This window comes from Phacochoerus africanus, chromosome 9 (assembly GCF_016906955.1).
Source record: "Phacochoerus africanus isolate WHEZ1 chromosome 9, ROS_Pafr_v1, whole genome shotgun sequence".
Classification (NCBI taxonomy): Eukaryota; Metazoa; Chordata; class Mammalia; order Artiodactyla; family Suidae; genus Phacochoerus; species Phacochoerus africanus.
Genome location: NC_062552.1, coordinates 117,096,938 through 117,122,170, shown reverse-complemented (window position 1 = coordinate 117,122,170; position 25,233 = coordinate 117,096,938). Strand labels below are relative to the sequence as shown.

Here is a 25,233-nt window from a genome sequence, read left to right as displayed (position 1 = left end):
CACCTGCTGCAAGGGTCTTGAATGCTGCTGTGGGGGGGGGCACGGGAGGGGGGGGGGGCGCAGTGAGGGGATGAGTCGAGTCTTAGATGTAGAGGGGTCACAGGCCAGACCCTTGCGGGCTGTGCAGGGTCGGCAGGACGGTGGCCTGTGGTCCTGGTGGCCCTGGGGAGGGAGGCCTGCGTCACTCGGGGCGGGGAGGCTGCCCTTGGCTGGCACCGAAGGGTTCTTCCCCTCTGGCTGAACTCAGGCTTCCTCTTTTTGGTGTTTCTCACTTCAGCCCGGGGCCCTGGCTCCTGGCTTGGGGTTGGCGGCTGCTGCCACCCTGCACCGGGCTCTTAGGGATTTCTCGAGCTGTTTGGGGCCTGTTGCCATGGCACCCAGCTGCAGAGCCTCGCAGGGTGGGAGGCCAGGCAGGAAGGAGGTGGGGGCACCAGCCTGTCTGCTGGGAGCGGGCTCTGGGCTCAGCATTGGGTGGGTCGGGGGTGGGGGGGCACCGAGGCCCTGGGCTCATTCTCTGTGGGAGGCCCAGAGGGCTGATTGCTCCTTATTGGCAGGGGGGTGGGGGTGGGGGGGCAGGGGATCAGCGACCTTTAGAGATGGGTAAGCCCCCCTAAGACGTTCCCTGCGTACCTGTCTGCCCTCTGGGGCGTGGGCCTCTGGTTTCTTTGAATCCCTCCCACCACAGGGCAATCACCACCCGTCTAGACAGCCTTCCTTAGGGAGCTGGCAGCCTCTTCTACTGCTGAGCTGAAATCTACTTTCTTGTCTTCTGCCTTTTTTTTTTTTTTTTTGGCTGCACTGTGGCATATGGACGTTCCCAGACCAGGGATCGAATCTGAGGCACAGCTGCTGGCTTTACGTCCGCTGCAGCAATGCCGGATCCTTAACCCATTGTGTGGGGCTGGGGATCAAACCCGAGCCTAAGGAGCCACCGAGCTGCTGCAGAGACAACACCGGATCCTTAACTGTGTCAGCAGGAACTCTGTCCTCTGCTTTTGTAGGAAGGGTTCCCCCTGCTTGGAAAGTATGCATTTGAGGTGACATTGAGTCAGAAGGAGCTGTCACCTCCAAGGAGAGGGGAGAAACAGACGTGCAGGCTCCCCTTGCTTCTGGGCCACGGGTGACCCAGCTGTGTCCTGTCCCCACTCCACAGGGGTCTTGGGATGCCTGCAGCCAGTCACAGCTCCTCAGGAAGCACCTTCTGGGCTGTTCACCCGCAGGCCTCCCAGATGACACCCCTCCCCCAGCACCCCTCCTCCGGCCTCCTGAGGGTTGGAGGTCTGAGAAGGGATTTCACTTCTCTCTCTCCTTTTTCTTCCTTCCTTCCCCTCTTTCTTTCCTCCCTTCCTCCCTCCTTCCTTTCTCTTTTCTTTTCTTTCTTTCTTTTTTTCTTTTGTCTTTTTAGGGCCGCACCTGCAGCACATGGAGGTTCCCAGGCTAGGGGTCGAATCAGAGCTGCAGCTGCCGCCCTGAGCCACAGCCACAGCCACGCAGGATCCGAGCCACATCTGTGACCTACACCACAGCTCATGGTAACGCTGGATCCTTAACCCACAGAGTGAGGCCAGGGGTCGATTTTACAACCTCATGGTTCCTAGTCGGGTTCGTTAGCCACTGAGCCACGGCAGGAACTCCCTTCCTGTCGCTTTTCAACACATGCATATTTTTTCCATCCTCATTGAGGATTGACAAATGGGAATGTGCTTAAAGGTGTGCGGGCGGATTTGGTGCCCGCGTGCGCCTGTAGAAGGATCCCCACAGTCGAGTTAACTAACACGTCTCTTCCCTCCCAGGTTTACTCCCTCCCCTCTTCCTTGTTTCGGGGAACGCAGTTAAGTTCTACTCTCCGCAAGTTTCAGTTACTCAATGCAGTGTTGTCAACTGCAGTCTCGCCGATAGATCCCCAGACCGGGTTCTTCTTCCTATAACTGAAAGTTTGTCCCCTTTCCAACCTCTTCCCATTTCCTCCTGCCCCCCAACCCTTGGCAACCACCATGCTAGTCTATGAGGTTTTTTTTTTTTTCTTTTTAGGGCCACAGCTGAGGCATATGGAGGTTAACAGGCTAGGGGTCGAATCGGAGCTGCCGCTTCCAGCCTTTGCCATGACTGTGCCAGATCCGAGCCACATCTGTGACCTACACCACAACTCATGGCAACGCTGGATCCTTAACCCACCGAGCGAGGCCAGAGATTGAACCTGCGTCCTCATGGCTACTAGTCAGATTTGTTACTGCTGAGCCATAACAGGAACTCCTTTGTTTGTTTGTTTGTTTTTTAAGATTCCATTTAGAAGGGAGACCATGCAGTATTTCTCTTTCTCTCTCTGGCTTTTGTCTTTTCACATAATGTTTGGGTGCGTTTCATAACCTTTCTAGATATTCTCACTTGTAGAAAATAGGACCGTCATAGCCTGTAATGCAGCCTTTGAACTTCGTGCTAAGTGGCTGTTGTTGCACATCTCACAGGCCCCTCCTGGCCCCTCCTCCCTCCTCCTCCCCCCCCCTCCCCCTTCCCTCCTCTTCCCTCCCTCCTCCCTCCTCCTCCCTCCCCCCTCCCTCTCCCTCCTCTCCCTCCTCCCTCCTCCCTCCCCTCCCTCTTCCCTCCTCTCCCTCCCTCTCCCTCCCTCCTCCCTCCTCTCCCCCTCCTCCCCCCTCCTCCCCCCCCCCTCCCCCTCCTCTTCCCTCCCCTCCTCCCTCCTCCTCCCTCCCCCTCCCTCTTCCCTCCTCTTCCCTCCCTCCTCCCTCCTCCTCCCTCCCCCTCCCTCTTCCCTCCTCTCCTCCCTCCCCCTCCCTCTTCCCTCCCCTCCCTCCTCCCCCTCCCTCCCCCCTCTTCCCCTCCTCCTCCCCCTCCCTCTTCCTCCCCTCCCCTCCCTCCTCCTCCCTATTCCCTCCCCCCCCTCTTCCTCCCCTCCCTCCCCCCTCTTCCCCTCTCCCTCCCCCCTCTTCCCTCCTCCTCCCTCTTCCCTCCTCCTCCTCCCCCCTCCTCCCTCCTCCTCCTCCTCCCTCCCCCCCTCCCTCCCTCCCCTCCCTCTTCCCTCCTCCTCCTATTCCCTCCCCCCCTCCCTCTTCCCTCCCCCCTCCCCCTCCCCCTCCTCCCCCTCTTCCCCCTCCTCCTCCCCCTCCCTCTTCCCTCTCCTCCCTCCTCCTCCTCCTCCTCCCCTCCTCCCTACTCCTCCTCCTTCTTCCCTCCTCCTCCCTCCTCCTCCTCCCCTCCTCCCTCTTCTCCCCCCATCCCTGTTCTCCTGTGCAGGGACTGAGGGCTTCAGGAATGACTGACACCACCTGGAGCCACTGCCTGTTTGTAGAGCTGGATGCTCAGTGGCTCTAAGGCGGCAGGAGCGTGGCACCCCCAGACCTGGAAACAGGGGCTTGGCAGTCCCCTGTTGGCCTTCATGTGCTGGGCGCCAGGCTCCAGCTCCAAACGCCACTTTTTGGGAAGTGTCTGTTGCAGCTCAGAGCCACCAGGCAGGGTCTGAGGGCTGTGGCCTTCAGTGGAGCCACGTGGCCTTGGAGTGGGACATGGGGAGGCCTAGGTAGTCTGGGCATCTCTTATAGGCCTTGAGGTGGCCCAGGGGTCAGGAGTGTCACCCCATGTACAGCCAAGGCTTCCAAGCTTGGGGCCTTAGGTCTCCACCACCCAGGCCCTGGGCATGTCTTCCCATCCCCTTATGGGTGTTTGGCCAACCCAGCACCCCTCAGGAATCCTGTGGGCACCGTGGTGGCTGAGTTCCAGCCTCCTCCTCATTGACTGCCCAGGCCCCCAGCAGACCTCTGGCCCAGTCTTAATCTGCCCCTGGCCCACAGGAGGGAGGGTCTGAGGTTCTGGGGCTGCAGAGCCACCAGAGCCTTGGTGTGGGAGTAGACAGAATAATGTCCCCCTCCCCCAGGTGTCTTCAGAGCCTGTGACTCTGGTCCCTTACATAGCAAAGGGACTTTGCAGATGTGATTAAGTTTAAGGACCTTGAGACGGGAGACTGTCCTGGCTTAGCTGGCTCAGTGTCATCACGGGGCCCTTATAGAGGGGACCAGGAAGGACGAAGGGAGGTTGGAAGCAGAGGGCAAAGTGATGTGGCCACAAGCCAAGGAATGCAGGCAGCCTCTACAGCTGGAATCCGCAAAGGCCGGCTTTCTCCCCAGAGCCCCCAGAAGGAACGTAGTCCCGCTGACCCATTGTAGACTCCTGACCTCCCGGGTGCAGGAGGATACACTTCTGTTGTTTTCAGCCCTGCTTGGTGGAGATGTGTTGCAGTGGCGGCAAGAAAGGAATACAGTGTTCTGATACACGGCCCTTCTTGGGACCTGATGGGGAGGACTGGCTCAAGGTCAGGGCCAGGCTCTGACTCCCTACCCTTAATCACAGACCAATGGACAAAGTTGTTAAATGGATCGACGCCCTGGGCCTGCCCTCCCACTCCCCATCCTGCAAATATTTGGGGGTTGGGAGAATATTTGAATAAGGTGCGTGTGGTTTAAGTTTTCAGAGACTGGTGGTAGGGCCGACTTCGCCTTTGCCATGAAGTGACTTCAGCCTTGGTGCCAATGGCAGAGGGGCCCAGGGAAGCCCAGTGCCCAGAGGCCCTGGTATTGCCCCAGCTGCAGCCCAAGCTTGGTGGACTTTCTCCTGGCGCCCCCTGGCAGCCCCTCCTGACCACCCCCAGGACTCGGCTCAAGCAGCAGTCTTCAGGGACCTCACTGCTGTCCCCCAGCTGCTTGCTGTGTTCAGGGGCCCCGTGGCCACCTGCATCTCTCTCTAGGCAGTACTCATGGCTTGAGGGTCCCTCTGCCCCCAGGCCAGCCCAGGGCTGGACGGAGAAGGCCAGCGAATGGCTGATGACAACCAGGCAGGGAGCCCTGGGCTCCTGTGGGCGGAGGCTGAACACGGCAGCAGAGCAGAGTCCCCTTCAACCACAGCGGCTTGGGAAACCCTTTCTTGGTTTTGGATTCCAGCCCTCGTGCCAGAAGGGAGCTTTCAGTTTTAAGGGAGTGCTGGCAGCAGGATCCGGGTGGCCGGAGATGTTTAATCTCCCCTGGAACACAGCCTTGAAAAGAGTGTCAGCGTCCCAGGACGCACGTGTATGGTTACGTCCAGAGCGTGGGGTACCCTGAAGACAGGTGCAAAAACTTTCTTGGGCGGACTTCTCCCTCCCCCAGTGGCTCCGGATGGAAGTGTCGGGGCATGGAGGATTCCTGTCTTGCTTCCTGCAGAGTTTACCTTGATCCCTGGGCTGGTGTTAAAATGACTTTGCATTCTTGGAAATAAAAGAAACTGCGCTGAAGAGAGTTGACTGAGTCATCAGCCCTGAAGCTGACCAGCTGCTGGGGGCTGGGGGCGGGGTGGGGAGAGCCCTGGAGCCAACCCTTCTGATGCCCATGGGGCTCTTGTTCTGAGTAACCACCCCCCCCCCCCCCGCCCCGCAATTTAGGGCTGGTTCCTGATGATGAGAAGGAAGAATTACAGCCCCTGCGAGGGGTAGTAAAAGACGATAAAGAATTTCAAGTAGGGTTTTTATATTGAAAAGTGGAGGCGTGTCAAGTGCCACGAAGGGAATTTCAACATTCATTTTCAGATGAAAAGCCAGGGCATTTCCAGTCTGAGATGGTGACGCTTTGGGGACAGCAGAGCACATGCTCGGGTCATCTCCACCCCTGCCTCAGTTTCCCCGCCCTGAGGGTTGGGAGGGGGCTTGTAAAGTGTCATGGCCCCTCGGTTCTGCCTTCCTCCTGGAGGTGCCAAGAAGGTGAGTCACCAGCCCTGCCTCTCGCCCACATCCTGGGTTCATGAGGAAAAGCCACTTCCAGGGACCCTGTGGGCTCATTGTAGGTCTGAAGGAACACAGTGACTCATGTCATTGCGTCTGCACGGCGGGGGACCCTCTGGCCTGCCTGCCTCCTCCAGGTGGGGTGCCTAGTTTGGGGGAAGGGCTTCAGTTAATTGGAATTGGGGACTGTCCAATCAGGGGAGGGCTTTTATACCCCCCCCACCCCCACCCCCCACCCCCCCACCCCCCCAGTTTATCTGTGTCTTCCTCGGAGCTGTCCAAACAATTCAGATGTTTGTACTGGCTCTAAAATTCTCTTCGTATGTTGCCTTTGTATTGGGCCATTTCGGTTTCTGGCACTGCTAAGGGCTGGAAAATCCAGACTATGAACCGGGCTGCTGGGGAAGCAGACAGGCGGCGATGCCCAGGGATGAAGTGGAGGCTGGTACTCATTCAGGACGTGCTTATGGAGCACCTGCTGGGTGGGGGGCATGGGGTGCTGGAATAAAGAACAGACTCTCAGACGTCAGAGGCTCATGGCCCGAAAGTAACGAGTGAAGAGCCCTCTTCACTGTCTGAGGGCTGTGTGGCTAAAGAGCTGGTGTTGCTGCCCAGGCCAAGGGCAGGGGACAGCCTGTTGGCAAGTCTTGTGTTTGAGCTGCCCTTGGCAGGTGAGCAGGAGTTTGCCAGAAGAGGAAGGGTGTGCCAGAGAAGGGAACAACTTGTGCAAAGGCACAGAGTTAGGAGGTCAGGCCTGAGTGTTTTTTTTTGTTTGTTTTTTGTTTTTGGTCTTTTTGCCTTTTCTAGGGCTGCTTCCTGCGGCATATGGAGGATCCCAGGCTAGGGGTCGAATCGGAGCTGTAGCTGCTGGCCTACGCTACAGGCATAGCAACGCGGGATCCGAGCCGCGTCTGCGACCTACACCACAGCTCACGGTAACACTGGATCCTTAACCCACTGAGCAAGGCCAGGGATCGAACCGCCAACCTCATGGTTCCCAGTCGGATTTGTTAACCACTGCGCCACGACAGGAACTCCAGGCCCGAGTGTTTTTTATATAGTGTTTTAAACGTTCTTTCCTGGGAGAGTTTGGGTTTTTTGTTTTTTATTTTTGTTTTTTGCTTACCCTGTGGTATGTGGAGTTCCAGGGCCAGGGATTACATCCAAGCCGTAGTCAAGACCTAACCCACTGTGCCAGGCTGGGGACTGGACCCGGGTCCCAGTGCTCCCAAGATGCTGCCAATCCCATTGAGCGACAGCGGGAACTCCTCCTGGGAGAGTTTGGTGAAAGGAGGGACTGGTGCTACTCCCCCCACCCCTGAGGCCTATGTGCTGCACCTCCAAATGCCGTGTGCTTGGTATTGTGCTAAGAATTTGGGGTGTAGAAGGAGGGGAGCCCTGTTTCTTCAAGGAGCCTTTAGCAGTCAGCGTAGGCCCTGAGAGGTTTGCAACAGCAGGTTGATCAATAGCTTGTTCAGAGTCCCCTCCGGGCCTGCTGGCCTCCCTGTGGTGGCTGTGTGCTGGTCCTCTGCATCTTGGCATTTCTTGTATTCTCGGCACCATGGACAGATCATTCCTTGTCCTAGGGACATGCCAGGAGCACTCCCCCCAGTTGCGACAATGAAAAATGTCTTCACGTGCTGCTGAATGTCCCCTGGGGGGGGGAAATTGGCCCCAACTGAGAACGACTGATAAGCTGAAGGTCCTCTTTGTTTTTTTCTCTGGTTCTGGCCTGTCGGCAGTTGCCACCCAGTCAGATTTCTTTCCGGGAGTGGCTCTGGGCTGGCCTTGGGGGCCATCTGTCACCCATGCTCCCACGGTCGCTGAGAGCCAGGAGGACTGCCTGGAGAGTCGACCACTGGTGGGTGAATGCTTCTACTGGGAGGTGATGTGTCCCTTCTGTACACTTTTCCTTGGCCAAAGCGAGCCACATGGCGTGTGTGTGTGTGTGTGTGTGTGTGTGTGTGTGTGTGTGTGTGTGTGTCTGTGTTTCTGTCTGTCTGTCTGTCCAGGAGGAGGAGAACTGTCATATTGGCGTCACCATTAATGTCCACTTTACTAGTCCTTAACCTAGTAGGGCAAGACATGGAGCCAGGCAGCCTCCGTATCGGGGCTCTGTGCTGGGACCTGGAGGCTCTGAGGGGCTGGGAGCTAGGGGGGTGCTGACCTCAAGCGTGGGGTGGGTAGTGATGCTGGCGTGGCGTTTGGGGCCATGGGAACAGTGTGTCTCTTTGTGCACCGGGTGAGAGAGGAGGCCCAGCCACCAAGTCAGGGAACCCCGAGTCTTCGGGAGACACTTCAAGGGCCCTGCCTTCTGCAGGCTGGGGAGAGGCGGGGTGGCGGGGGGGTGGGATCGCCTCGTGGTGCTAAAAGGCATGTTATTCGGGGCTCTGGTAATTACCAAGCTGCACTGGGCATGGCTGGGATGCCAGTGTGCCTCGCTTTCCACTTACATAATTACACACTTCCTGTCTCTGAGTGGTTTTTAGCTCTGGTGCAGGTGCAGCCTCTTTCTTCTTGCTCATTGGTTGGGTTGGGGGGGAAGCCTGTGTTTCTGGGTCGATCCCCTCCCCTGTGAAGTCGCTCCGAGGAGGGCTGGCGGGCCTCCCTCCGCAGCAGGGTTACCTTGCAGCAGCGGCTTGCCTCCGCTGTGGCCAGCCCTCCGCTCTGCCCGGGTGGGAGGCAGGGGCTGTGGCTTTGCATATTGTGGGAGAGGAGTTCTCGATGAACCCAGGGGGCCTCTTTCTGGCAAACTTCACCCTTCTTTTTGGTTGCTGCTCAGCTCTCTGGGAGCGTCTGGAATCCTCCATTTGTCATGGGACTTTCCCCCTGTTGGTCCGAGGGCACCTCTGTCTCGGCCTCCTGCTGGCTCCCCAGTGCATGTGCTTCGCCTGCCTGCAGCCCTCGACTCTCATACCTGCCCTGGAAGGTCCTGTTGGCTGGAAAGGTCAGACCCATTTAACAGATGGCAAAGCTGAGAGCCAGGGCACAGCTCAGCAACACCTCCTGTGCTGGCTGCTGGTTTTCGAGGGTCCCCCCCAGTCCCAAGGAGTCCTATGCCAGCCTTCCTGATGCCACAGCCAGTGGCTGAGCCTCGGGCCTTATGTGGCCTCCTAGTGGTTTGGGCTGGTGCCTTTTGATGGTCCTGCCTCCCTGGCTTCTGGGACCTGCTCTTTTCTAGTCCTTTTGCTATTGGGCCTCTTGGCTGGACTCCATCATCTTCTCCCCACCCCCTGCCACCCCCACAATGGGTCATTTGGGTAATTTTTTTTCTTCAGGAAGTGGGTGCTGCTGTCACTTACCAAACACCTGTTGTGGTAAGTGAGACAGCGGCCATTGACAGAAACTCAGAATCCACAACTGAAAGTCCAGAGAGGGCGGGCTCTGGGCCCCTGCTCTGGGACCTTGATGGGGGCAAGAGAGCACCAGCTTTTTCTCCCCGTGTGGTCTCCTTCTTAAGAGTGGCCACACAAGAGGCCACCATGTCCTCTGACACTTCCTGGCTGTGCCCTGTCTGCTGACAGTCCCCCAGGACCTGTTCTGGAAAGGTGCCCTGCCCATCCTGCAGCAGAGTGAGGTGCCAGGCCATATGCCCACCCTGGAGCGGCTGCAGCCCCTCCGTTGTTTGCCTGTCAGTATCACGTGGGATAGAGGAGGGGCCAGTCCCAGAGGCAGGGAGGCAGGGCAGGGCAGACGTTCCAGGCCCCAGGCCCCTCTGCAGGATGGCTTCCAGTAGTCTCACCCCTTGACAGGCGTGGAAACTGAGGCACGAGGTAGAGTGGAGTCTGTTCCATGTTCTCCGCTTGGGTGGGAACGCCCCCATCTCTTCCATGGCTGCTTGCCTCCCAGAAGGTTCCTGAAATGTTTGCTCAGCTCAGCGGGGCTTCTAATCACATCCTGGCACCACCAGGGTCAGAAAAATGGAGAAGTTACCCTCTTCCTGCCATGCGCCATCCCACCCTCTCCTGGTGCTGGGCAGGGGGTGGGGGTGGGGGCCGGCCTGCTGTCCACACCCAGAGCATCACAGCCAGTTCTGGTTCTCTTGTGACCTTTACCCCCGCTGCCAAGACTGGGAGGGGCTGCCCTGAACGCTCCCGCCCCCGCCCCTCCCCGGGTGATGAGCCGCTGTGCCACACCTGGCTGCCGCTCTGGACACCTGGGAGCCTGACGGCCCGAGTGCCTCCCAGACCCTGCCCTTCATCTCCTGAATCAGATCTTTGGGGCCAGACTCACATTGGTAGTTTTGATAAGCTCCAGGGATGATTCTCAGTCATCCAGCCTGGCAGTTGGGACCCACTGGCTCACGGGGTGACATTCTGGGGCCCTGGGCCATGCCCAGCCTGCATCCTTCTATCCACTGCTCAGTGGGCTTATGCTCCCACACCCCTAGAGGTCTTTTGGGCCGGGGGACACTCCTCGTCGTGCTAGTCTTCTTTGACTTCCCCTCCCTGGTGCCTGTTTGCAGTTCCCTTCAGTTTTTGTTCAAGTGGCAAACGCCACCTCCTCCCTGAAGCCGTCTCTTGACTGCTCTCTTCTCCCTTGAAAAGATACTCTGTTTTGTAAATGAATATTTTAAATTCTGCAAAAGTATGCTCTCCTAGGGCGTCTGGAGGTGGAGGGTTCCCTTTTGCAAAATGGGTCCTCACTTCATCGGATATCCAGCTTTTGGTTTTTTTTTTTGGGTTTTTTAGGGTCTTTTTGGATCATGCTTACAGCATGCAGAAGTTTCTGGGCCAGGAATTGAACCTGCGCCCCAGCAGCAATGTTGCCTGATCCTTAACAGCCAGGCCACCAGGGATTCCTTAAGTAAAATTCTTTGTTTAACTTTTATTGTTACTTTTTTCTGTAATTTTGGAAGTAATATCTATGCTCATTGTAGAAAACATAGAAGCTGCAAAACTGAGAAAGAAACTGCAAGAAAATAAAAAGAAGCACACATCACTTTACTGTTGCAGCCACAGTTAACACTGCAGTGCGTTCCCTCCCGGTCCGTTTCCCAGGTACCTGAGTTTTTAAATGGGCTTAGAATCCGAACTGGATGTTGTGATGTGTGACAGTCCAGTGGCCCCGGAAGGGGTGTCGTTTCAGCTCTTCTTTGAGCAGAACTGGGAAGCTTTTCTAGATAAATCTGAGGTCTTCTGCTTCACTTCATCAGTTGCCTGATTGACTCATGCCTCTATCAGGCATTTACTTTATGAAAAGACCCTGGCATGCTGGCAACTGTAACTTTAAAGAATTCTGTAAAGATACATTTTCCTTAGGGATTTCCCATCGTGGTGGCAAAGTGGAAACAAAATGGACTAGTATCCATGAGGACGCAGGTTGGATCCCTGGCCTTGCTCAGTGGGTCAGTGATCTGGCGTTGCCATCACAGACACGGCTCGGATCCTGCGATGCTGTGACTGTGGTGTAGGCCAGCAGCTGCGGCTTCGATTTGACCCCTAGCCTGGGAACCTCCACATGGTGCGTGTGTGGCCCTGAAAAGCAAAAGCAAAACCAAACCATAACAAACAAAACCAAAACATTTTCCTAGTTTTGGGGTATGTGTGCGAGGCACGTGGCACAGAATTCAAGAGCGATGTGAGGGTGCACAGTGCAGGGAAAGTCTCCTCACCCCGCCTCCAGTTGCCCTCGCCCTTGCCCTTGACCAGAGGCCAGACCACAGCTCTTTTCTGGTAGCCCTTTCAGATTCGTTCTGCATACATGCAAGCATGCCTCTGGTCCTGGGTGTTGTCTGCAGCCCGGACCAACTGTATGCGGCCCCCGGGGTTTGCTCCTTGCTCTCCTCCTGCGGTGTCTGGAGATGGTGCACGCCTGTGGCTCCGGGAGCACTTGTTCTTCTAAACAGCTGCACAGTGTTCCTTTGGCTGGTCGTTTGTTAACGGCCCCTCCTGGGGGGCGCAGGCGCTGCTGGGTGTTTGCTGTCATGGGCTGTGTGGCAGTTAACATCCCAGCTCCAAATTCTTTGCCCGTCTGAGTATGTCTGTGGGGTAGGATCGTGGCATTGGGGTTTTCAGGAAGAGCAGTTTGATGGGCTGACGGTGGATTTGGTTCCTCTTCACTTTCCCATTCCTGGCCCCCTCCCCTCCACCCTGCTCCCTCCCTCGACCCCTCCTCCTGCTTCCTTTGTTGTCCTGATTCAGTTTCTGAACTTTCTGGTGGGGGGGGGCGGATTTCAGGAGCCTACTGCTTGGGTGATGCAGGATGTCGGCGCCTGTGTTCTGAGGAGGTTCCAGATGTAGAAGGAACCCCGGCCGGCTGACTCTTTCCTGAGCATCCCACCAGCACAGCGAAATGGTTTCCACCTGCCCCCCGAGCTTCCCTGTTATGCCAAGGCCTTGGAGCACAGAGACCAGCTCGGCCTTCTCAATGTTTCCTGCGCCAGCTGTGCAGTGACCGTGTGGTGGGGGCAGCCCAGCCCCAGAGCCAGCGCCCACGCTCCCTCGGCCCCCGGCCTCAGCTTGCTGCCACAGTAATGGGCCATCAGTGCAGAAGGCAGCACAAGCCCCCAGTGGGCCTTAGCTCCTCGCATCGTGAGGGTGTCTGGTGTCCTTGTGGCCTGATGTGCATGGAACGGGGAGCTGAGTCCCCTCTTCTCTGCCAGAGGCACCATCTATCCTGTTCTTGGCACTTCGAGCTGCAGAAAAACTCCGCAGGCCCCTGGGGGCCCAGCCCCCCTTGAGGTTTCCAGTCTGTCCCCCAGACCACTTTTTTTGGTTTCCTTGATTTTTCACTTTCCATCTGTTGTCAAGGTTAGAGCCTGTTTGTGTTTTAGGGCATTGGGGGGGGGGGCGGGGGGAGCTGTCTGGGCTGTTGTCCGATGTGGACGGATTGGAAGTGACCGCAGCTGGCTTCCGAAGGACGTGAGAGCCACACGCCAGGATGATCTGGATGCCGAGAGAATTAACCTGGCGGGAGAAGCCAGGCGGGCCCGGCGCCTGGAGGAAGCCCTCTCCACCTGGCGTGGGTCACGTACACACATGCCCCTGTCTCCTTTAGGCTGTCTGTCTGTCCTGAGTGTTGTCACGTGAGGCTTCTCCTCAGCTGTTGAGAATTTCCATGCTGGGCAGGGGCCGCGGCTGGGGCTGGGCAGGGCGAGGAGACTTGGAGTCTCATGCCAAGTGACCGTGGCAGGTTACTGTCGCCAGTGCCCCTGTGGGGCCAGGACGGTCTGGGAATGAGGCAGGGGCTCCGTGGTGTCCCAAGGGCTCAGAGATGAATGCGTGGGTTGTGAGCTGTTGCCTGGATGTGGTTGCGGGTTCCTGGTGATGTCGCCTGTGCCCCTGCCCTGGGTTCTGGTGGCCCAGGGCCTTGCTGCCGTGTCTCGTCCGTCTATCATGACGTCGTGGAAGCAGGTGGATATTGGGACGTAAGCAAACTCACGGGGGTGACCCTGAACGCGTCCGCCACTCTGGTTTTCAGGTTGGGCTCCTCGGGGGCCTGGGGTCCAGGGAGCTGTTGGGGCTCAAGGGCAGGGCAACTGGGCCCGTCCCGCGGTGTGACTGGTCGCCTCTCTGCTGTGTCTCGCTGTCTCATGTCGTGGTCTCCTTGTGAGTTTCCACTCTGTGTCCGGTGCTCCGAAGGTGCTGGTTGGAGGAGCTAAATGACACGTGTGAGAACCAGTAGGTGTCACTTCCGCCGTGCTGTGCGAGGTGATATCCTGGGTCACCGTCGCCCAGGTCTTTCCTGGGAGCTTTGAGCATCTCCCCCCTTAGACTGTGAGCCCCTCAGGGGCCTGAGCCGTGGCTGTTTGCTTTGTATTGTCCCCTGAGGGCCGGGCTGGGCATAGGAACTGAGCCGTGGCTCGTGTATTTATTTACATTCAGGGAGTGTCTGGATGCCAGACGGGCACATAGCTAGTGAACTTGCCCCAGACCCTGCTCCAAGGAGGCAGCGTGGGTACAGGAACTCCAGGTCCTGACCTCACCTGGACGCAACCTCCTCTGAGCATCTAAGGACGGGGGCGGACATCCTTTCTTCCTGGGAAAGTGCACCCGGAGCCAGCGTGGCACCTGCAGTCCACACCCCCCCTCCCCCAGGTGACGGCCAGTCAAGGGCGCTCCAGAACCAAGAGCTGGGAAGTGCTGCCCCAAGTTCATGGTTGGCCCTGTTGTCTAGGCGGGGAGAGGGCGTCGTGAGTCAGGGAAGGCTTCCTGGGAGAGTGTCTGTCTGAGCCGCATCCTAAAGACTGGGGTGCAGAGTGTGGATGAGGCTTGGAGATGCCACGCAGCCCTGGGTGCTCCAAGGTGCCCCAGTGAGGAAAGTGGGTGGTGGAGTTGGCAGGGAGCCTTTGTGTGCTTGGCAGAGACCCCAGCCCCAGGCTCTATGGGGTGCAGTGCGTCAGGGTGCATGTGTGGGAGCACAGCAGTGTTGGGGGACTGTGGGGGAGACAGGGCCCAGGCCTGGAGGGATGTGGGCAAGGACCGTGGTGGTTTAACCAGAGTCAGAGGATGGGTAGGTGTCCGCGTGAGCGGAGATGGCCAGCAGTGGACAAGCAGTGGGGCAGGACTGAGGGTCCAGGGGCCTCTTGCCTGTGGGAATGTGGATGGGCTGAGGCGACCTGGGAGGCCGGGCCAAGGCGTCAGATCTGACCTGGGAGGGAATGGGGAGCCGTCCCAGGGGGTTGGTGGTGGGAGGGTCTTGGGGTGGCCCAGGCTGGAACTGCACCCACCAAGCCCTGACCCCACCATGAGAACGGTAGGCGTCTGGCCGTGAGCAAGATGAGCAGCCTTCAGCCAGGTTCCTCTGGGCATCCAGCCTCTCTTTCGGCCAGAGGGTGGCTTTGAGGACTGGCTTGGAGTTTATAAACCTCCCGCTTGAAAACAAGGCTGTTCTGGGGACCGTGGCCTGAGAGGTGCAGCCACGGCTCTCCCTGTCTGGCCTTCAGCTGGGTGCAGCATGAGTTCTGGAAGTTCTGGCCTGCTGAGTAACCTGTACTTTCTTTGTTTTTCTCCACAGGAAGCGAGGGATCGAAGTCGTGCAGGTGAGTGCAAACCCCGCCCTCTCCATTGTTCAGGTGGAGGGGCCTTTGGCTCACCCCCCCACCCCACCCCCGCCCGCAAGAGGCTGGGCACTTGGCCTCTCTTCACCTGCTCTTGTTTTTTTTTAACTTCTCTCCCGGGAGTTCACATAACTGCTGCCCCAGCAGGACACAAACTGGGGCTGATGGTCCCTCGGGTTTGTGGAGTTGCTGTGCTTTGTGCTGGAAGGGGCTGGCTGGGGAAGCGGTGGGGCCCTTGGTGGGGGTGGGGTGGGCAGGGTGAGGGGGCCTAGCCTCCCAGCCCATCTGTCCATGGGCCTGGATGCTGCTGAGGCTCATCTGTGCCTGTCCTCAAGGCTATGCTGAGGGAGCTGGAGCCCCCTGGGCCTCTGCCTCGGCTGCTGGCCCTCTGGGGGACAAGCTTTTCCCGCCTTGGACCATTTTTGTCTTACGGCTGACAGGGTGTCATCTCCTCCACAGACAGTTCCCCCCTGCTCCAGGGTGTGCCCCCCTCCCCCTGGTCGCCCCTTTTTCTGCTTTCAGTGGCCACTTAGAGCTTCCCTGTGTGTCCCTTGATCCTGGAGGGTGGACAGCCTGTGGGGGCTTCTGACTCTGGGTTGGCTGGTTGGAGAGAGGGCTCTCCCAGGGCATGGGGGGCCCTGTGGGCCTGAAATCGATGTGTAGGCTTGGACAGCGACAGTAATGCCAGAAGGTTTGTCTGTCTGAGAAGGGGGGAAGCGGGGAGCCCTCTGGCCAGCTACATTTGTCTCAGCTGTGATGACTCGTGAGGGATGGGAAGGGGGGCATTTTTCTCCGCATAGACGTGAAGATACCCTCAGACCCTTTGTGAAGAGCAGGCCGTGACATTTGCACCAGAGGTTAGGCCTGGTACCCAGTGGGTACTTGATGAGACCCAAGGGTGGCTTGGTGGTGTTTGCTGTCGCCTTTGCTGTCCCTGTCCAGGGTGAATCTGCCTGTCCATGCAGCCTGGCTGGAGGCCCTTCTTCAGGCCTGGCGGGCCTCTTCTACCTGCTACAGAGAGGGTAACCCAGGCTGGGGCCAGATCAGGGCCGAGGGGGAGCCTGGCCCCCTGCTAGAATGTCTGTGGGAGGTTTTAATAAAGCTCAAGAAGCTCACACAGCTCTGCTTATTGAGTTCGGCTTGGTCCCAGTGGTAGAGGGCTGTTGAGTTCTTCCTTCTGGCCTCCCTCTTCATAGTTTGTGGGTTGAACCTCTCACCCAGAGGCTGAGGTTTGTTTTGGGAGAGGAGGTAGTTTCTGGAAGCCTTTCAGCAGCTGTAGATTTTTCATCTTTGGCTCTGCAGTGTTGGATGATCTGCGCTGAGCTTCTCTGTGGACCATCCATCAAAAAGGGGAAGTCAGAATTCAGGAAGGGCTAAGAAGTAGGATTTCAGGGCCATTTCTGATTGATTACTAGTGGCTGCCTGGAGGATTCTAAATCCGGGAATCGCCGAGGACAGGGATTGATTGGTCATGCCTGCTGGGGGTCTAGCAGTGAATAGAGGAGGTGCAGTTGTTGGTGTGTCATTCTGGAGCTAGATGTTGGGACCTTCCCTGCTCCACGATGCTTTGGCATATTTTTGTCTCTTAGTCCTTTGGAAGCCCCCAGATCCTTTGCACATGCTCCTGTACCCACCACCACATGGGGGGGCTGTAGTTGGAGGTCACCATTGAAGAGCCAGATGCTTTCCTGAGGTTAGCCACAGCCTCACATCAGGGTCCGTGAGGAAATTTCTCTTGGGAGCTGTTTTTCGAGGAAATGAATTCATGTGTTCACCAAAAAACACTGCTGAGAAGGTGACGCAATGTGTCTCACCCCCTAGTACCTGATTGCTGTTCACAGAGGGTCTCAGACTGTGTAGCACAGTGGGGTGCCACCCCTGCCATGGGGGGGAGGGGAGGGGAGGCGGGGTGGGGAGGAGGGGGGCTTGGAGCTTCAGGATGTGAGGGACGACTCGGGGCGGGGGTCAGTGTGTTCCCTTTGCATGGCTTCCTGGGAAGAACATGGCCTTTAATCCGCTGCGTCTGTGGGCGCAACGGGAAACTGGAGCTATTGTTGTAGAGCGTACCAGGCAAAAGAAGAGTTATGAAGTCTTTCTCAATGCGTCTGCTGTTCATTTTGGCGAGGACCAGGGTGGGGGGAGGAAGTGGTGGCTGGGGACCAGAGTGAAGGCAAGCTGAATGCTTTCCATGCTGGCATCTAAAAATAAAACCCACCACGACGCCTCTCTGTTCACCTTCTCCTGGCATCCCCGAGTGTTTCAAGACGTGGAGAAAAGGCTCTTTGCAAAAAAAAAAAAAAAGAAACCAAGCCACTTGGCTGGTTTTTTTCAAAATCAGCTGAGCCCCTGTGCATCAGATTCCGGGCTGATGGGCTATACTGGGTGCTGGAGGCGGGCATTTTCCAGTCGGTAGGTGTCAGTGATTGAAGAGGATCAGAGTGAGCCTGCCACCAGCCACCACCTGGTATTTCCCGTCTCGGGTGCTCTTGAGGGCATTGTCCCATTTTTGCATCCATGCAGTGATGTGAGTGGTATTTTCATGTCCATTTTAGAGGTTAGGAAACTGAGGCTCAGAATGTGACTTCTCTTGGGGAACTCAGCTGGTACGTGGTAGAGTTGGGATTTGAGTGGGTTTGGTTTGTCTCTAAAGCCCATGGTTTTTTCTGATAACTGGGTCTGCCGTGCATGTTAATAGACTCTTCCATTTGCTGCACGCTTCCATGCCTATTATGGGCTTGGCTACAATTTTAAAAAGGGATGCTGGGACCTAAGGTCAGGACCCAAGACTATAAAATGCTGGTAAGACTTGCATTGTTTATCCTGATCATGGGAGTTGTTCTTCCTGCTATTGAGTGGCAGTGGTAACAAATGAGTGTTAACATTTATTGGGTACCACTGTATACCAGCCAACGATGCTATTTACTTGAAGGCAGCATTTACGTGTTACCTGTCCAAGGTGGGAGTGGGAGCGCATTTATGAAAGTAAATCTTGCAAATCTTCAGCCTCCTCGTGTGTTCGTTCCATGGCTGATCTGCTTGGCGAGGAGCTTGTAAACTCTCACCTGCCACCCTCCCCCTCAGCCCCCATCTCTGCAGAGGCAGTGCATCTATTAGGAAAGAGCCAGACTGCCAGGGTTCGTGTTTCTGGCACCCAGCGGTTGGGCCAGCTGCCTAACTGCCGGGTACCTCAGGCTCCCCATCTATAAAATGGGGGTAATAGTGGTGCCTGTTCCTTGGGATTGTTGTGAGGGATAATTAGGTTAATGTGGGTAAAGCACTTGGCACACAGGAAGCTGGTTCTCTGCAGGAGCATAGCACATCCTCGTTACCCACAGGTAGGTCTGATCCCCGTGTGGGGCCCCAGGGCATACAGCCTTCCCGGGCGCCGTGTGGCTGGTTGGTATAATCCTGGGCAAGTGAGGTCGTTCCACTTCTTTGCTTGCAGCAGAATTGAAAGAGGGCCCGACTGGGTTGTCATCTGATAGAACATTAAAACTGAGTTTTGATAATCAACTACTTCTTGCCGTGTAATTCTAAAGGAATTCAGAGATTTTACTATGGTCGGTGTCTTTCCATTCCATCTCTTTATTATTTGAATAGGTGGTTTCGGCAGTATAAAAATTGAAAAAAATGGAGATAGAATTGATAAGAAACTGCTTTCTCCTAACAGTAGGTAGTAGTCATCTGTGGATACATGAAATAATTAAAAAAAATGACCATTCATCTCTTCTGAGACATATTTCTAATAAAGTTTAATTTTTATGATTGTTACCTATACAAGTTTGTAATGTATTTGTTATATTGATCAGTTATGTACTAATGGTCATTGTAGTAATAATTCAGCCTAGAAGAACGATTTTGACACTTAGAGCTTCATGTTCAAAAGAAATTAAAAAATTAAAACATTTATAGACATGGTACTTCTATTTTTTTTTCTTTTTTCTTTCTTTTGGTCGCGCCTATGGCATGCAGAAGTTCCCAGGCCAGGGGTTAAACCTGTGTCAGGTAGCGACCTAAGCTGCTCCAGCGACAACACTGGATCCTTAACCCATTGAGCCGCAGGGGAACTCCTGGATATTATTATTTTCTGCCTCGTAGTGTGACAGCCTGGTCCGTGAAAGGCCTTTAAACATGAAATACACTGGTCGTAGGAACATCTCTGAGGGACGTTGATTGGAAATTAGAGTTTGAGGAGGCAGAACAGCCTTGCTATCTTTCCAAGTGTTTAAGAAGAATCTGATTCCGTAATTTTAAGATGGATGGTGGTGGGTCTCAAAGCGCTATGGTATTTAGATTCCACTGGATCCATTTAAAAGGGGAGCAGTTACAGTGTTATTTTGAAATGTTAATATTTACAATATATTGGAAATTACATCCTCTACAAGTAGTTAAGCTTAAAATGAGAAATTTTGGAAGTCATCTTGAAAATGCGCAAATAGATACATTGTTTTAAACGTTTATTTGGAGGGTTTGGTCTGAAGGTCACTGCTTTCCAGCCTTACCCTGTTTGCTTCTCAGAATGAGACTCTGAGGCAGGCGCCACCTCAGAGAGGGGACAGCGGCCCGGCTCTCAGGCCATCAGAGACCCCACTGGGGCTGGGCCACTTGGACTTGGGGGCCTGCGCATCCGCTGAGACCCAGAAAGGCCTTCCTTAGTAGTGGGCTTGTCTGCAGGCCCGCTGACCTCCCCTAATGTGGGTCTCTTAGGCCAGGGGATGCTTGGTCATAAGGAACACCTGCTCTTATCTGTTCAGGTAGCGTGAGACGCCCCAGGTGAACCTGGGAGGAGTGGAGGTCCCGCCCTGTGGTCAGTGCTGGTGTTTAGGTGGGAACACAGGGGAGAGGGGCTGCCTGTTGGGATGGTGCTGGTCGCTGGTACCTGTCTGCCTGTTTTCTCCTTTGTACTGTTGGAATGAGGGTCCTGGATTCACGGGGCCCCTGATGCCTCCATTTCCGGTGTTCCCCATTGGCATCACTGAGAGCCCACAGGTGTGGTTTGGGATGACTGCGCCCCCCCCCCCCCGCCCCACCTCCCCCCCAGCAGTATCCAGCAAACCTTTCCAAGGTGCCTGCCGTGTTCCAGGCTGCAGGTGCTGTGGGGCCCAGGCCACATCCCTTCAGCTCTCTGAAGTCTGCACTTGGCAGCCAGAAGCCAAAGTGGGTGGGGATCATGGGCACAGACAGGGAGGAGGGGCCTTACCCAGCCCAGTAAGTCAGGAAGGCTTCCTGGAGGAGGGCAGGGTGAGCCTGGCTAGTGGTGATGAGCCTCGTCCACCTGACCAGCCTGGCTGAGAGGTAGGTTCAAGCCCACAGCCCCCACCTGCTCCTGAAACAACCAGGTGCTGAAGTGGCCAAGTACCGAGCACGCACCTGCCCTTCACCTAGGGAACCTTTGCTGGGAGAAAACATTCCTTGGCCACTTGGGTCGTCTGTGGCCTGTGGCTCTGCGGAGGGCTGGACAGGACAGTCGCATCAGCCTTGCAGGACGCCTTCCCTTCGAAGCATTTTCTACTGACCTGATCCGTGGGGAAGCCTTGGGAGGGAAGCCTGTGCGTTCTTGACCCTGGACCCCATCGCCCCTTTCTAGGGCGGCCCTGATGTAGTGGAAGAAGATCTGGAGACAATATCCTATGGCCCTGCCCACCTCCAGCCTCGGCATCCTCAGGAAAATGTATTTTGCCTCCACCCCCTGCCCACCACGTTCTGTGGGCTGCCTTTCAGCAGTTATCTTCCAAGCCAAGGGGAGAGGGGATGGCTGTTAGCACGAGAGGGTTGGAGTCTTATTTTAAAATGCAAATGAGCAGGCTGTAAGTGTGAGAAGTACAGTTGCTGATTCTAGATTAATTGTCCTCCTTCCAAATTCCTTGAGAATTCAGACATTACGAAACCCCACTCCCTGGAGCAGCCGCTGTTTCTCAAGCAGGCGAGGAAGTGGATCCATTTCCCCAACTTGCAGACGTGAAGGGCAGGCTTCGAGCTTTTCCTGGGGGTGTCTGCAGAGTTGTTGCCTGCTTGAGATGTTGGAGTTCTTTGTGTACACATTCCCTGTTTCTGCACAAACCATTCAGGGAAGGATGGTCAGATGGCACATGATCAAGCAGAAAAGGAAAGTCTAAGACAGACAGACGCCGAGAGCAGGCCCTGTGCCCAGGGCTGATGGAGGATGGGGTGCCCGGCGTCTGGAGTTGAACGGGTGCAGTGACAGCAGCCCTGAGCGCAGGGGCCAGCCTGGAGGATGGGAGGGATTGTCTGTGCCGTTGTGGGGGCCTTCGGGGGCACCGGGGAAGTGGGCATGTGAAAGGGGGGTGGGCAGGGGATGGAGAAGGCCTTACAGGGAAGTCAATGTAGGATAAGCCAGGCATAGGTGTTGGGTAGGGTGATGAGGTAGGTATTTTAATGTCACTTTGGGCCGGGAGCCCACCATGTGCGGGGACCCAGAGACTGGGAAAGGCAGGTGTCTTTTGACTGTCAGCTAAGTGGTTTGGAAGCAGCAGAGGCCTTGGCCGTGATGGAGTTGTCCAGCAGCCAGGCCAGAGAGGGCAGCAGGGCCAGACCACAAAAGGGCCGGGTGAGCTGTTCATGGGGAGCCAGGTCAGGGAGCATCCAGGGCTCCTCTGTGAGAGAGGGGTGCCTTCCAGTTCCATGGGGAAGGTCCCACGGGGAGGGCATGTGGTGGGTGATGAGACAAGGCCGGACGGGAGGGTGAAGAGCTGGGTCTTTGGGCTGGAGGCTGGGGCCGTGGCCTAGCAGGGCGATGGGGTCCGGCTGGGATCAGGGCAGCCGTGGCCGGCAGGGCGTGGAGGCGAGGGGTCGGTCCTCAGACGGGGGTCGGGGCGGGATCGTTGGTTCAGACCGGTGCCGGGTGTGCTGCACGCAGGCCGCCGTGTCAGGAGCCGGCTTCCTCATTGCGAGCCGGGAGGAGAGTCACGGGGCTGAGTGAAAAGTATGCTTTTCTCCAAGGTTTAGAGATGCTGAACTCTCTGTTCAGCTTTGAAAGATGTGTGTTATTTAGGTAATATTTTCTCATGATTCAAAAACTCTTTTAAAAGGGATGCAGTTGAAGGTGTCAAATGCTTAATCCCCAGCCGGGTTCCCTCTGCCACCCACACTCTCTCCAGGGTGGCCCAGCCGGCAGTCTTGGGTGCCTCCCAGATTTTATTTCCAGGTAACTGGGGCCCAGGTAGCGCTGGACCCCCGTGAGCATTCTTCCTTTCCTCTGCTCCCTCTGCTGGGTGCTCTGGAGCCCGTATAAAGCGCTTGGGGATTAACAGTGGCCTTGGAGTTTCTTGGGGCCCTGACATCCTGGCGTCTGGAAGAACCCATGGCAGCCATCTGGCCACCTTCTCAGGGGCAGGGGCTTTCTGAAGGCCACCTGAGTCTGACTCTGACCCTCACCTCTGACGGCAGACCCCAGCACCTCCAGGGAGGGTAGCCGTGAGACGGGGAAGTTGGCTTTGCACAAAATGCTTCCATGTGGGCCTTTGGGTCCGTTATTGGGGTATAGATGGTTCTTGGCTGCACCCACCCTTCCCATGGGATCCAGAGGGCTGGGTTCAAGTTTCCATTCATCTGTTTTCTGAGTGTGTATGATCTCACTTTCCTCATTTTTTTTTGAATGGCTGCCCTTGCAGTTTATGGAAGTTCCTGGGTCAGGGATGGAATCCCTGCCACAGCTGCAGCAACACCAGATCCGTTCCTCCACAGCAACCGGAACCGCTGCAGTCAGGTTCTTAACCCACTCAGCCATGGCTGGGACTCCTTATTTTTAAATTGGGATGACACTTATACCACACAGGACCTAAGACACTTAATAGAAGCTCAAGGATAATGAGTGTATTTTCTCTCATTCTTTGTTATGAACCATGTGATGTGTGTGGGGGGTGGGGTGGGTGGGTGATACAGCTATAGGTGAAACTGATGCTTGGGAAAATATGCTGTCTTTTGTAAAGAATGCGATCTTTTTGTCTGCCTGCCAGAGTAGCACTTTTAGGTTTCTAACTATTGTGGATTTTAATTTTAGCTTAATTCCTTTTTAAAAGATACATTTTCTCTTTCTTTCTTTCTCTCTCTCTTTTTTTTTTTTTTCTTTTTAAGGCTGCACCCGCAGCACATGAAAGTTCCCAGGCTAGGGGTCAAATAGGAGCTATAGCTGCCGGCCTACACCTGCATCCTCATGGATACTAGTAAGATTTGTTTCCACTGTGCCACAATGGGAACTCCAGATTTTATTTTTAAGTAATTGAAACACAGGGTGTTCCTGTTTCGGCTCAGCGGTAATGAACCTGACTAGCATCCATGAAGACATGGGTTTGATCCCTGGCCCCACTCAGTGGGTTAAGGATCCAGCATTGCTGTGAGCTGTGGTGTAGGTCGCAGATGCGGCTCTTATCTCGTGTGACTGGCTGTGGCTGTGGGTGGCAGCTGTAGCTCTGATTCGACCCCTAGCCTGAGAACTTATATGTATGCCACAGGCTTAGCTCTAAAAAGCAAAAAAAGAAAAAAAAAGAAAGAAGGAAAAAAGAAACACGGACATTTTTATCTTTTTTTCAAAGCATTGAACATTATTCTCATTTACTTAATGTGTATTTGACAAATGGAGTTAGATGCATCTCTACGTAAGCACAATCACCCACGTATTTCTTTTCTGTTCCAAGGCACATGGAGTTCCCAGGCCGGGGATCAGATCCAAGCCGCAGCTGCAGCCTCAGCCACAGCTGTGGCAGTGCTGGATCCTTAACCAGCTGTGCCGGGCTGGGGATCGAACCCGCATCCCAAAGCTGCTAAGACACTGCCGATCCTATTGTACCACAGCAGCAACTCTGTCCAAGTATTTTTTAATAATATTATGTGGGGCTTGGGAAGCTTTATATGTTGGAGTCTGGTCGGTTCAAATATTTGTAGTAGCCATTAAGAGAGGGCAGCATGGGAAAATGCTCATGAGACAGGGCAAGTGCTCTGGACGTCTAGTGGGTGGTTTCAGTTTTGTCAGTTTTATTTTTATTTTTGAGCTCTTTAGGCTTGTTGTCACAAATAGAAACCATCCCCAGCGTCTGCGCAGCCCTGCATGGCTTCAGAGGGCTGTGAATCTCCGTCCTGGGCTGTTCTTTCCCAGCCTTTGACTCCCCGAGTCAACTTATGTCCTTAAAACAGAAAGCACTCTGGCTGGGGAAGCCCGGTTTAGGGGCGCCGGAGCCCCCTCCTGGCCCTTCCACTCTTAGGTTGGCCTTCCAATTTCTCAGGCCTCTTTGGGGTGTAGCAAGTAGCACGTGCTGTAAAAGCAGTGAGAGGGAAGGAGGAAGCAGCGCGAAACAGGAAGGGATAAAAAGGGCAATTGAAAGCACCAGAAGCAAAGATTCCGCTTTGCAAGTAGCCACCTGTTTCACGATGGTTCTGGGCTGAAGTTGTTACTCAGAGTGTGATCCGCCAGCGGCCTCTCGGGAGCTGACTGGCGCCAATCTGTATCCCTGGGTGCACCTCGAAGTTGCAGAAGCTCCAGTGCAAACTCCTGGCGCCCCTTTGAGTTGGGGGCGGGGCACCTCCTGGGGCTGAGACTCTAAGTGACATAGTGAGGTGACGTGAAGACCCCCCCCACCCCCCACCCCCTGCACACACAGCTGGCGTTGGGAAAGCAGGGGTCAGGTACTGCCTTCTGCTCCGTTGCACGGACCATGAAACACCCTGGAGTCTTTCAGGGGCTTCTCCCTCCCCATACCCTGCCCCACTCTCATGTTTCTGTTTGTGCTCTTAGACCTGTTCAGATGTCACCTTGCCGGTAACACCTTCCCTGCTCCCCCAGTAGGACCCCCCCCCGACCCCCCCACAAGCTGGAGCTGCCTGTGGACGTGTCCCCCTGGGCCAGACCTGTCCTGTCTTGAGGAGGGCAGTGCCTGGCTCTGTGTTTGCTGAGTGGGTGAGTGAAGGACCGAGCCGAGAACTTTCTATTACGGAAAACTCAGGCGTGTAGATTCGGGAGGGGAGGATGGTGTGTCCCCTGTGTGACTGTTGCTCGGCTTGGGACATGTGACCAGCTGGCCAGCGGCACTTCCTGGACACCTTGTTCCAGGTAGTCCAGGGGCAGCCCCGCCCTTCAGTCAGTTGCTCCTTGAATGGGTCACCGTGGGTCTCTGCAAGGTAAGGACTAGCCCATGTCCTTAACCTCCGGGTGCGCCATTCAGGGGTGGGCTGGGGCCCTGCCAGGCCTCCTAGGTCCTGCCCCTGCACGGTGGCAGTTCCTGGCCTCTGGGAGGTGAGTAAGGTTGGCCCTGCCCCCATGCTGCCTGCCCACCTCTCGGCCGAGAGTGGCCGTTAGAAACCAGGGCTGTGTGTGAATTGATTGGGTTCTGAGCAGTTGCTCACATTGGTGCCCCCTAGGAGTGGTCGTTATGACCGTGGGCGGGGGTGGGGGGGGGGTGATCAAAGCAGTGTGGACACAGCTAGCCCTGTTCTAGGAACTTCTCTAAGCGCTTATGCACGT

The 25,233-nt window shown here is 55.8% G+C and overlaps 1 protein-coding gene across 2 annotated transcripts in view; it reads left to right on the top strand.

Moving 5' to 3' along the window:
* The window catches only part of ITPK1 (inositol-tetrakisphosphate 1-kinase), a 162,174-nt gene that overhangs the window by 28,521 nt on the left and 108,420 nt on the right, over window positions 1-25,233 (top strand). For both annotated transcript variants that reach the window (XM_047797286.1, XM_047797288.1), the window contains exon 2: window positions 14,717-14,741. In XM_047797286.1, coding sequence (XP_047653242.1) covers window positions 14,717-14,741 — 25 coding nt within the window. The remainder of the gene's footprint in view (window positions 1-14,716; window positions 14,742-25,233) is intronic.